The 12,496-nt window shown below is 35.6% G+C and overlaps 1 protein-coding gene and 1 long non-coding RNA gene across 2 annotated transcripts; one reads left to right on the top strand and one right to left on the bottom strand.

Moving 5' to 3' along the window:
• Positions 1 to 516: 516 nt before the first annotated feature.
• Positions 517 to 3,668, bottom strand: LOC144973157 (uncharacterized). The gene is made up of 3 exons (XM_078915271.1): positions 3,338 to 3,668; positions 2,649 to 2,939; positions 517 to 1,663 (listed from the first exon to the last, which is right to left on the bottom strand). Exons 1-3 carry the CDS (start codon positions 3,347 to 3,349, stop codon positions 1,631 to 1,633), a joined length of 336 nt encoding a protein of 111 aa, XP_078771397.1. The 5' UTR covers positions 3,350 to 3,668; the 3' UTR covers positions 517 to 1,630.
• Positions 3,669 to 3,758: 90 nt separating this feature from the next.
• Positions 3,759 to 5,213, top strand: LOC144973156 (uncharacterized). Its single transcript, XR_013645504.1, has 2 exons — positions 3,759 to 3,943; positions 5,071 to 5,213. It is a non-coding gene; the product is annotated as an uncharacterized LOC144973156 (long non-coding RNA).
• Positions 5,214 to 12,496: the final 7,283 nt, after the last annotated feature.

Below are 12,496 nucleotides of genomic sequence, written 5' to 3'. Positions count from 1 at the left end.
TACAATCATAATATTTTCATAAAATACTTTTGAGAAATATTTTGGTGCTTTATCGTTATTTGTTACTGCTAGTGACATTCTTACATTATTTGAATATCTAAAAATACCAATTTTCATATAAACAAGTGCCCACACCACTACTGATATGTTATATTTCTAAATGGAAAATGTTTTGACGTCCTTCTGACTGAGATATGTTGTCTTGTGTTGTTTTGACTTGTATTTTTTAAGTAACTTCATCGATTCATGAAATACTTTTAAAAACATGTTAGTGAATTATTATTATTTGTTACTGTCACTGTCATTCTTATATTTGATTAAGCTTATAATCATGAGTCCTTCATATCCTTTGCTATTATCTAAATATATCTAAATACCAACTTCCATATAACCGAGTTCCCACTCCGCAAGTGCTATGCCATAATTTTGAATGGCAATATGTTTTGACGTCATTCTGACCGAGAATATAATATGATTTGACAGGAAGTCAGAGACCAGGACGCGGGTCGAGAGGCATATTATTGTAACTGCAAACTTCCTGTTTTGAGAAAATTAACTTTGAATGTTTAGCTATTCTTGTAAAATCAGAGATGAAAGGGTGGCAATAGATTGCCCATCAAATTGATAAATGAGAGGACTAAAAATGATTTAAAACCATGACTAACATGATTATGCAACAAGTATAGCTTTTATCATGATTATAATCACTTACAATAATTTGCCTCTCAACATGTCATAGTGGGATGTTATGAACCTACCACTTACAATAATTTGTCATTACCCAACTAAGTGTCACACAACATCAAACAAGCCAAAAAAAATGATAACAAGTAAGTTCAATTATAATTTATAATAAATTTATTCAGTTCTGGATAAAAAAAAAAATAATGTCAGATTATTTCAATGAAATGTACATTGAAGGTAAGACTGGCAAACCATGTAAGTCGCTTTCAACTCAGAGGCCTAACCCTTTCGCGGCTAGGCTGTATTTACGTCAAACACCATTCGATCCTCTACAGTTTTCATCTAGAGATTGGTCCCTGTGATAAGCTTCGAGTGATCGAGCGCGCATCACAGGGACTAAATCTCTGGATGAAAACTGCAAAAGTCGGTTATAAATCGACAAAAATAAGTTGAATGTCGGTTCGGTCGAAAGCTTACCTAGCCGTGAAACAGTTAAAACTTTTGACATTTAAAAGAATCTTATTAAAATTAGCATTGAGTACTATTAAAACAATAACAAAAAACGTGTCAAAAAGACTAAGGTGAAGGTAATTGGAAAGGGTGCAATGCATGGAAGTCTTTTTCTGAGGTCCCGAGTCTGATTACTTCGGTGGACATAATATTATGAACATTTGTATTTACTATTCGCAAAGATGAGTTATGATGTAGTAAAATATATCTACAAAATAAGAAATGCAAGCAATTCTGAAATATGTATTAATAATTAGAATATTAATGAGGACACTTTAGAGCGCATTCTCCCAACAATATGGGCTCTTTGCGCTTAACACGGCATGAACATAAACGCAACCAGGGAAAAAAACATTTTGTACATATTATTATCAAACATACAGAGGAAAAAATGATATAAATTCATTTTCCAATTCTGGTGGATTCTGTTGCTGATTCACTGTTTCAGGCATGTCAGTTGATGGTAAGTCTGAAATAGAAAAAAAACATTGGGGAACAATTATATTACTCAGACAATGAAGATACAGTCTACTCTGGATAATTGCAACTTGGTTTAATCGCAATTTTCGGTTAATCGCAACATTTCCCAAGAAACAGAATTAATTCTATATAGAAGTCACTGGTTAATTGCAACAAACTTCGGTTAATCGCAACAAATTTTTGCCCTCAAAAAGTGGTAAATTCAAGAAATCAATCAAACAAAATATCATGATTTCATCGTGGAAGAAATCGTGACATGTTGAATAATTGAGAGTAAGCAGGATTTAATGCTACAGTAGTTTGTCACCACTCTATAGGAGATAAAAGAGGGCGGGGCTTTACAACATGGGTTTGAAATGTCATCTGTTACCATTAAATAGGAGGTGAGGGGGCTGTGCATAGTTTTGACAAAAGGTAGACAATGACAGTTGTAAAGAGAGACTGAGCGATATCCTTTGTTATGGGATTGACATCTGTGCATTGTGACCAACGAGTTTGGTGAAAGCTTATTGGCTCTCACCAGGGCTAATCTCTTTGAGTCTTACAAATATTGAGAACAAAAGAGTGAAAGTGAATCAATTCAGAATAAAAGATGGCAACTTGCATCAAAGCTGCTTTTGCTTGACAAAATCTATACAGGACTGCTGTATGGTTTTTATTTCAATCATATTGCTCAGTCTGTGGACACTGTTTACAACTAGTACGAGATAACCATATATGTGTAAAATGTTGCAACAGGGGATTGGAAACTCATCTTCTGTTAATTGCAACTTCGGTTAATCGCAACATTTTCGTGGATCCCAAGGTGTTGCGATTAACCGGAGTGGACTGTAAACTTACATTTCCTATGTTCAGTATTGTTGCTGTCATTCAGCTAACATGGTAACTTTCAAATCACAAGATAAAACCTGAGGACAACTAATGGGAACCCTTTCAAGTTATGAAAAGAAAAGTAACAAACTTATCATAATTACCTGTATCTTCACATTCCATGGAGATAGTTCCAGTTCCAGGCGAGCTTTGATCCTTATCGGGACAAGGCGGTGGAGACAACGAATGGATAGTCTCCCCAAGCAAAGCAGGTGATTGTGCTGGGTTGACCTCAGGAGAGGGCTCAGTGACAGGAGCAGGTGTGTATGTTTCCTGCACTGTGTGAGGTGATAGTGTATCCATAGACTAGTCTGAATCATCTGATAGAGACGGTTCATACAAATCATCAGAGTCCGAAAAAGAACTGGGGAAATTCTCATCTTCATCACTGGACTCTGAAAAATGAAAACAGAACAATCAGGAAAGTTAGTCAGATTGGTATAGAAAACAAGGTCTACATCGTTGTGTCATTGGTAGGTTGGTTACCAAACATTCAATACTAATTCCATCAAATTTCTTTCACACATCAGACAAGGCTAAGATTCTTTGCCTTATCTTATTACATCTTGAAAGTTACTAGTATGTACTATCTATCTATAGTAAATATAAGTAAGTAAACAGTAGGATGGAAAGTGAAAGTCAATGTCAAAGTCAAGTGCAGCGAGTGCACTCATTTCGTAGCTAAAATATAATATTTAACAAATTTATGTCATCAATTATGCTTCTTTTGGTTTATACAATTGGAAAAAACTCTAATTTGAAAATAAATTATCAGAATAATATAAAAACTTACCCAAAATAGCATCCAAAGCCTCTCGAGCCGACAGCTTTTTTATGGGCGCAGCCATTTTGTTTTCATTTGTTGTGAGATGAAAATGCGGAATTCTGGGATAGCTTTGGTCAGTTGCAATAATTTGCTTCGCAATCATTCACACTTACATCAATTTCCCTCCCAATGAAATGAATTATCAGTTGTTGCAATAATTTAGCATTAAACATATTGGCGAATCCTGATGCATTTTTGCAGTTACAATAATTTTATGACAAAACTGTACCAAGATTGTTCAAGACTGACAATAATCTCATTTTCTAGGAAATTGCAGTTACAATAATATGCCTCTAGACCCGCGAGGAGTAATAGGCTTCCTAAGTCGTGACGTAATCCTGCGCAGCAACGCATGGCAACAAACCGGCTGGCTCTAAACAGTCGAGAAAAATGGCTGACACGAACTCTATTTCCATTACCGCCCTTATGAAATACTTCTCCAATGAGCATAAAAGTGTCTCGCGAGGTGAAAATCATCATCAGTCAGGTCCTGTTTTGACTTTCACTTACTCAGATGGCTTGATGTTCGGCAAAGTTCAAGCCAGCATGAAGAATAAAGAGTATTCTGTGAAGGTAAGTCATTTCGTCTTCTCATTCTCACTCTCAAAATCTCACATCTCCGTAAAACTACTGTTGGACTTTGAGTTTAGGCAGATTTAGTATATCCAATGGAAAGATTTAACTGTTTACGTCCGATTTTAGTTAGGGAGAGAGAGGGAGTCATTGAATTATTGTGTTTTTATCTTATGGACCACGGACTTTGAGTCTTTGAGGTCTTAGTCTTGCTTCGCTAATTTTCGTTGCTATTGACTATAGTCTACTACATACTATTTAGTATCGTGTTGTAACCTTTATTATAATACTCATATGAGCATCACAATCACCAATCACGCTAGACATTTTATCATACTTCATGTGGGGCAGCGTGGATCAGCGGTACGGTTTTTGCTTCGTACCCGAAAGGTACCGAGTTCGTTCACCCGCCGCTGCGCTGTGTGGCCTTGAGCAAGTCACCTCGCCCTAGCTCAATTTGCGGCGCTGCACCGTGGTTATTCCAGTCTTCCCTGGGAATAGACCCTAGAGATAAATTTCCTCTATGGGATGAATAAAGGATTTATTTAGACCAGTGTTAGTCACGGTAAACTAAACTTCCTATTGGGTTAAGGTGTAATGTAAATGTTGCTGCTTGAAACTCGAAGAAATCAATAACATTGTGAAATTGAATGTGAACTTCAATTTAATATACGAAAACAGATAAAATGGACGTTTCGGGTTTCCCCCTTATCAACAAAGCAAGATGAATGAAAGAATCACTTAATTTGTTTTTTTAATTGAGTTTTTATACAGCGTAATATCCACTAAATGTGCTCAAAGTGCTTTACAAGGGGTCCCTGGCCAACAGCAACATTTAACATGTAAGACGGGACATGATGCCTGTTGGGCGATATTACAATTTTTTCGGACAGAGACAACGCCAGGTACTCATTTGACACCTGAGTACGGTGAGAGATTGTGAGTAAAGAGCCTTCTCCAAGGACTCAACTATGTGCCGAGCGAGGCCCAAACCCAGGACCTTCTGATCTGAAAGCGAGTGTCATACCACAAGACCACAACAGACGTTTTATTAGTTTGTTTGTTTTTTGCCTATTGAGCATGGTCGCAGCTCTAAATTTGAATCTTTTATTCTTTTACTTCCACAGATCTATCTTGATGATGCCTTGGGTTGATTCAGTCCAAAACTAATTTGTGTGGTTTTATTTAACAATGTTAATGACATTGAACATACATTGATACAACAATGCCATAATTTGTCATGTTTATCATGTAAAATCATGTATGGACCTACAAAACCATTATTTTGAATGGTGATTTGATGATGATGAACAAAATATGTGTGTTGTACAAAATAAATGGCAAAGCTAACAAAATGCAATCTCCTTAATAAGAGGAGACTGGGGATTGACAAGTGCTGCAACAAATTGAAAAATAATATCAGATGTTTCTCTTAACATGGTTGGAATATATGAGAGGATGTTAACATTTTTCAGTCTTTCATTAGCCCTCTCAACATGAATTCTACATGAAGCAATTTCTTTTGTTAATAAAATCTCATTTTCAGTAAATTTATTATGTAAAAAGGGAGGGATATTTACAGTTACTCCTTGAGGTAAAATATCTTGAATCAGGATGGGGTTTTACCTTTATTACCTTTATCTGCTAAAATTAATTCTCCAGGGCTTAAAATTAAAAGTTTTAGTAATCCACAATTTTGTACAATGACCTTATCCGAGACAGACCCTGGATCATGTTTAGAAATAAAATTTATCACACCATTTGGACTTAGACCAACAAGAGCTTTAACAGAATTCATGGACCTATAAGAAGAATAAGTTAACCGTTGTTTATCCATTTCTTTAGGAATAGCAATTTGGTCATCTGTACAATCAATGATCATTCTGCAATTTGGAAATCTTAAAAATGATGATGGAGCTGATAGTTTATTTTTATGTCTAGAAGGGCATGTAACCTTCATAACATTTTCAAAGAGAAGCGTATGGCTTATGTAAAACATGAATAAAAGTTTGTATAATATTTGTTATAGTACTTTCACTAACGCTAAACAATTGTGAAATATGAAGGTTAGCGTAGTTCTGTCTAAGTTTCATAAGTGTAATAATGAAAATTTGGTCTTTTAATGCAACTGTCTCTTCCTGAACTTCCCATCTACTATAATAAATAATGTTACCTCTAAAGCACTCAACATATTGAACAATAATATTAAATATTTTAAAAGAATGTACACCTGTCTCCATTCGAAGAACTTTTTCTGTAAGGCTTGAAACAGTGTAAGTGCGTTGAATCTAACTTAGTTGGTTTTTTTAAAGCTAGCTATTTCCTTATTTTTGTCTGTAATTTTTTGTTCTTGAATTAAATTTGTTGTTCTATTTAAAATATCCTCACTTGTTCTACAATCTGTTTTTTTTTAAAAGATGGAATCCTGTGATGATGGTGACGAGAGTTGAGATGATGATGAGGGAGAAGATAATGAGGATGATGATGAGGAGGAAAATAATGATGATGAGGAATCTGGTTTTTTTAAAGGTGGGACTTTGTGATGATGATGAAGAGAGTTGAGCTGATGATGATGATGATGATGACGATGATGATTGATGATATGATGTGATGATGATGATGGTGATGGTGTGTGGTATGGTGGTGGTGGTGGTGGTGGTGGTGGACTTCTTGATGTTGGTGCCAATTGAGATGGGGTGGGAATTCCTTTTCACTTTTCTTTTCTTTCTTTCTGGCTCTGATGGAAACAATTTATTTTTATTTCTGTCAAACAATTCAGGGAGGTTGGCTTTGTCACCATCTCTGAAGTGACAAGAACACACTCTTGATGATGATGTTGGATCTTTTGTCCTTTCACCTGAAATGAAAAGATTAAAAAAAAAAACAATAATTCTGTTGGGCATATTGGGTATATTATTTAATTTGATAAGTACTTTGTTTTAGACTATCTTGTTTGACACCAGCTCAATGCATGATAAATCAAAGGTGTGCAAGAGACTAGGTTACTGTGGGTCTCTCGCCTGTCTTTTATGAAATCGCACATTCAGCAAAATGTCGCACTTCCTCATTACTTCTTTTGATGATTTTGACTAGGTATATATAAAAATAAGAATTCTTAAATTTACACAGTTAAAGTTGATCTTGGGGTTGAGTGTGGCAAGACTTGCGTTTTCTCTTTATTTCAGTCAGTACTGTACTGGACAGTGCGGTGATGGAAACTTTGGAGTGTCAACAATCGGGCACAGGTAAAGGAGAGAGGTCCCTGCCGCCATCTTGCTTTGTTCACACAGAGTTGCCACCTCGGCTGTCGGGGAGGGGAGGCATGGCAGAGAATCAGAGAAACTTTCCAAAAAAAAGAGGAAAGTATGTGTGTTTGTGTGTGTGTGTGTGTGTGTGTGAGAGAGAGAGAGAGAGAGAGAGAGAGAGAGAGAGAGAGAGATCTGCGTGAGGGGAGGGGGGGGGAGACGTTGCGTTATTTTATTTATTTATTTTCATTTTGCCATAAAGGTATCGAGTTTTAAGTAAGATTTTAACAAATATTTTATTCTCTTTCTTCTTGTTCTCCTTTTAAAAAAATTATCACTTATCAGTAGAACTTAACTCTCATTCAGTTTATCAGCCTTAACATCAAAACGATTGAGATATCATTTTTGCTTCAACTTCAATAAAAACCTAGTTTGGAATTTTTATTTATAATTTCGTGCAATTGTACACTTTAATCATAAAATATAGGTCTACGTAAGCTAGAACTTGACCTAGATCTGGACTACGAACTCTATCAAATGTTCGACGAGGCGTGAGTGCTTACCTGACTAAAGTGGTCCACTTTTTCTTCAATTTTTTGTCTGCCTGTCCATTTGGAAATCTGTAAAACTTGCAGGAGTGACTCTCTGACTGGTGTAGACAATCTGGTACAAAATACTGGACCATATTTAAGATAAAAATTGTTTTTTTGAGCGATTTTCCAATTATTCCTTGCCTGGACCAAGCACGGATTTTTTTTGTTTAGAGCCAGCCGATTCGTTGCTAGGCGGACGTGACGTCAGACTGTGGAATCCTATTGGAGGAAAATGAACACGACACCAAAAGGGGTTATTTGACACCTCTAAAACAAACGACACGACTCGGGTGCTCCTACTTTGCGCAAGTAAAACGATTGTTGTTTTCACCCGAAAACGCAAACGAATCGTACTCACTGATGACATAACAATTTTTGATCTTGTGCTCTTATGTAATCATCCCCTAGTTTCGCATTAAGGTTTGATGATTTTAAGGGTGATGGTGTGTTACTTAAAACGTTGCAGTCTCGTGTAAGTGCACACAGCACTAATAAGGTGACAAATGACTTAATAAGATGGAGGGGAAGTCGTGTTGTTATTCACGAATAGCTATAGTTTCATTTCGTAGGTGTTTATTGCTCTGGTGCAATGAGTTCAACCGACGTGCACTTGTTTGCAAGTCTGAAAACCCAATTCATTATGGGCTCATTGTTGTAATGGAAATCTGAAAAAAAAAATGACATGACGCAAAATGTTGTCCATTACAACAATGTTAAACTAGGCCCGTAATAATTGCGTTCGGATGCCAGAATCCACAATACTATCTTTAAAATGAAATCCATATTTCTGAATTTCCACCGTATGGGTTTTCCAAAATGATGAATTTTATTTGTATTCGTGTTATCCTTTGCATTTCGCACAATGTTAAAATAACTGCAAACTTCCATAACTTCAGATATTTTGTCACACACAAACTCGTACGGTTAACTGTAGACTTTATCAACAAACAATTTATTTAGAAATGCAATAATCGTTTGAAAAATGAATCTCAACACAAACCGATCAATAAGTAACTTTAAAAAACATAATATATTTTAAAAGGGAACTTGTTTCTTTATAACGTCTATAAAAATAGGAACAACTTTTTCTTACCATGGATACAAATACTCCCCCCCCCCCCCCGCCCCCTCTTGTTGACCATGATTTATGATGTATACTTAGAAATACGAAGAACTAAAGGAATTATAAACTCCTTACCTTGTTTCCCTTATTTGACACTTGCTGCCGTCATGATGCGTCAACAAAATCACTTGGAGGTCCGTGGCTTCGTAGAGTAAATGGAAAGGATGTGATAATAAGCCCCATAATTCCCCAAGAGATTACTCATTCTGGTGACCTCGGGAATCAAGTAGGCCTCACTGTGTAGTCAGTAACCCACATGTACTCATAGTGTGGAATAGAGCCTTATATATATATATATATATATATATATATATATTATATATATATATATATAATATATAATGTATTTAAAAGAGCGTTAGACTCAAATTTGTGACCCCTACCTGAAAACGGATTATATCGGGTTAGTTTAGGCGCAAAAAATATTTTGTATTCTAAGATATGAGAATTAAGTTAAGGTTTCATGATGCTTTGAGGTCGACGCAAGTCTAATATCCGAACCCACTTATGGGCCTAGTTTAACACTGTTGTAATGGACAATGTAATATTGCTTCATGTTCTGAGATTTCCATTACAACAATGAATGGACCCATAAGGAATTGGATTATCAGACCTGCAAATAAGTACAGGTCGATTGACGTGAATGAATAGAATTTCTTAAAGGGACAAATACTCAAATTCACATAATTTATGGTCATCGTAACCGTAAAATCTCTTTTGGGCATCTGGTGTATCATGACATATTATTATTCCACCCCTCTCCCTAAATTGTAACGCGTAATGGATACCATGTTTACAATAATAATTTATGACGTCAGATTATCAAAATGTAAATGTAGATAACTAAAAATTAGATTCTTTAACAAGAAGTAGACGTCTATCATTTGAATGTTTATGAAGATGTCTTTTATTCAAAGATGACGAAATATGAATCGATTGAGGGGTCGAATAAATGATTTCTTACACTCTATCTTGCGTTTGGGAATTTGTTCCCAACGCGCACTCGCAAGCTCATACGGAGGTTGGGAACACGTCCGATATTCTAAAAAAAAGCAAGAGTGTGAGAATCGTATAATATACCATTTTGAAGCAATATATCAATATATTTTTTAATTAGCCAATGAACGCATATGTCCATAGTAGTGCCGACACACACACAAAAATAAATAAATAAATAAATAAATAAATAAATAAAATGACGTCATCAAATAGTTCTAGATGCTCTAATAATACGATCTCACATCCAGTCCTCGTATCAATATTTCAAGTGATGGAGAGATAATATAAGTGAAACGTTTATTTTCTTTTGTTTCCTATAATCTTTTCGACACCACCAACCAATGCGCGTGCTGATAGACCAGCGTACAATGTTGTTTGTATGCAACGACTCATAAAACATTCATTGATACTGTCGCTTGCGTGCTGGCCTCATTTATTCTTCAGTTTGACTCCTATTCTTCTCGAACTTTCTTATCGTCTTCTTTCCCCCGCTCCTCTCTCCCCATCCACCCCTTTCTTATTCTTATTTGCATCCTTTGTTGCTCATTTTCTTTTATTTTCTCACTTTTTTATTGCTGTTTACGAATCCTCGTACTTCTACGTTGCGGTATTGTCTCTGTGTGACCAATGAAAAAGAAATGAGCTGTATTTGAAATTAGAAAAAAAAAGAAAATAGTTTTAAACATTAAAAGCCTATTCCACCTAGCGATTGCCCTCCGAGAGCGTTGAGTCTTATTTTAAAATGCATTAATTTAAGGAGTGCTCACGCAGTGTTATCAGAGGTTATTGGGTGCAGGACTTGAGTAGATGCTAAAGTAAAGGGTGGGGGTGACTCGCCTGTAATCAAGGTGCTCGTACGTAGTCAACTATCATCATTGTCTGTTTAAGTCAGAGATTTGTTTTCTCAGAAACTCTCATGTCCAGAATCAGCCCAAAATGCCTTAAAACACCCCAGAACAATCTTTTATCATGAGGTCTTTATTTTTCAAGCTTTGTTTTGTTTTTGTTTTTGTTCAAATTAAAATTCTAATGTTTGACGTGTCGCCATAGATAATCTGAAATATTTAAATATTCAGGTCATTGCTCATTAAGACATAGAAGTCAAGTATTTTTCTCTTTTAATTACTAAATAAATGACCAAAAATGCAGTTTTCATTTAATAATAAAGAAAAAAACTCAGAAGATTTTTTAAAAAATCATATTTTCGTTAATTTCATAATATTTTCATTTTAACCCTCTCCTTATCACCTGCACCAAAATCGTCACTTTTGTTACGACACAATATGCATTTTTCTTATTCAGATTTATTTTGTACATCATAAACTTTGAAGAATGATCATTGTTTAATTAATAAGAAAATAAAGTTGTTTTGTAGAGTGTCTTGTCTGAGTTTAAAAAATCAATTTTTATTCTGAGAAAACCTGCCATTTTTGGAAAATACTGAAATGGATCAGTAAGGTGAGATTTAAAGATATATTTAACCTTATGAACTGCACAAGAACCCTCATTCATCTGGTAAAAGTATATATAAAAAGTAAAGTGTTCGAATAGCTAGACCACACATCGTCAACATTTAAACAGCGCCATTATCACTTAAATTTGTCGATATAGAAACAATTTCAGTCTTACGTTCTCTTTTCTAAGTCCTAATCATATTTCTTTTTTAATTGAGCTTTTCTATAGCGCAATATCCACTAAATGTGCTCAGAGCGGGTCTCTTACAAGGGGTCTCTGACCAACACCATCACGTTATATGTAGAACGAGATATGACGCCTGTCAGACAATACTAAATTTTTTTTTCCGGACAGAAACAACGCCGTTAACGGCCAGGTACTCATTTTACACCTGAGTACGGTGAAAGAATGTGAGTATTGAGTCCTTTTCCAAGGCTCGAACCCAGGACCTTCCGATCCCAAAACGAGTGTCATACCACCAGACCACATAACCGCAACTGGTCAGAAAACTCGTCCTTCAAATATCGATCGATTAAAACGACTCTCATCTTGACACAAATTCTCAAATCTGAGATCTCAACTCATCCTTCAAATTATATCGATTTAAATGACTCTCATCATAGCAAAAACTCTCAAACCTATGGCCTCAGAAGGACGAGTTTTCTGGCCAAATTTTAAAATACGCGTTGTCCAGTGTACAGCAGCTAACTGGTTAAACATTGAACAAGTCCACCCACCAACGTTTCCAATGAATTCGTGATCTTCAACTCTTTCCTTACCAATCAATTTCAGTATTTTCCCCAAAATGGCAGATTTACCCAGCAGAAAAATTGATTTTTTAAACTCCAAAAAGCTCTCTATAAAACAACTTTATGTTCTTATCAATTAAACAAAGGTCATTCTCCAAAGCTTGTGATGTACAAAATATATCTGAATAAGTAAAACATATATTATTCGGTATAACAAATGTGACGATTTCGCTGCAGGTGGTAAGGAGAGGGTTAACTGTCATGATTTACGTCTTTAACTATCACGATTTACGACCAAAGATGCCGAAATGATTTGCAGATGGCACTGATGACCTTGATATGGAGTACGAATGTCGGGTTATCGAGGGTGTTTAAATAATATGTGAGAA

The sequence above is a fragment of the Berghia stephanieae genome, chromosome 5 (assembly GCF_034508935.2).
Source record: "Berghia stephanieae isolate SIO BIC M18660-M18661 chromosome 5, UCSD_Bste_1.3, whole genome shotgun sequence".
Taxonomy (NCBI): Eukaryota; Metazoa; Mollusca; class Gastropoda; order Nudibranchia; family Aeolidiidae; genus Berghia; species Berghia stephanieae.
Note: the sequence above shows the minus strand (reverse complement) of the source record. Positions and strands in the feature narration are given on the sequence as shown.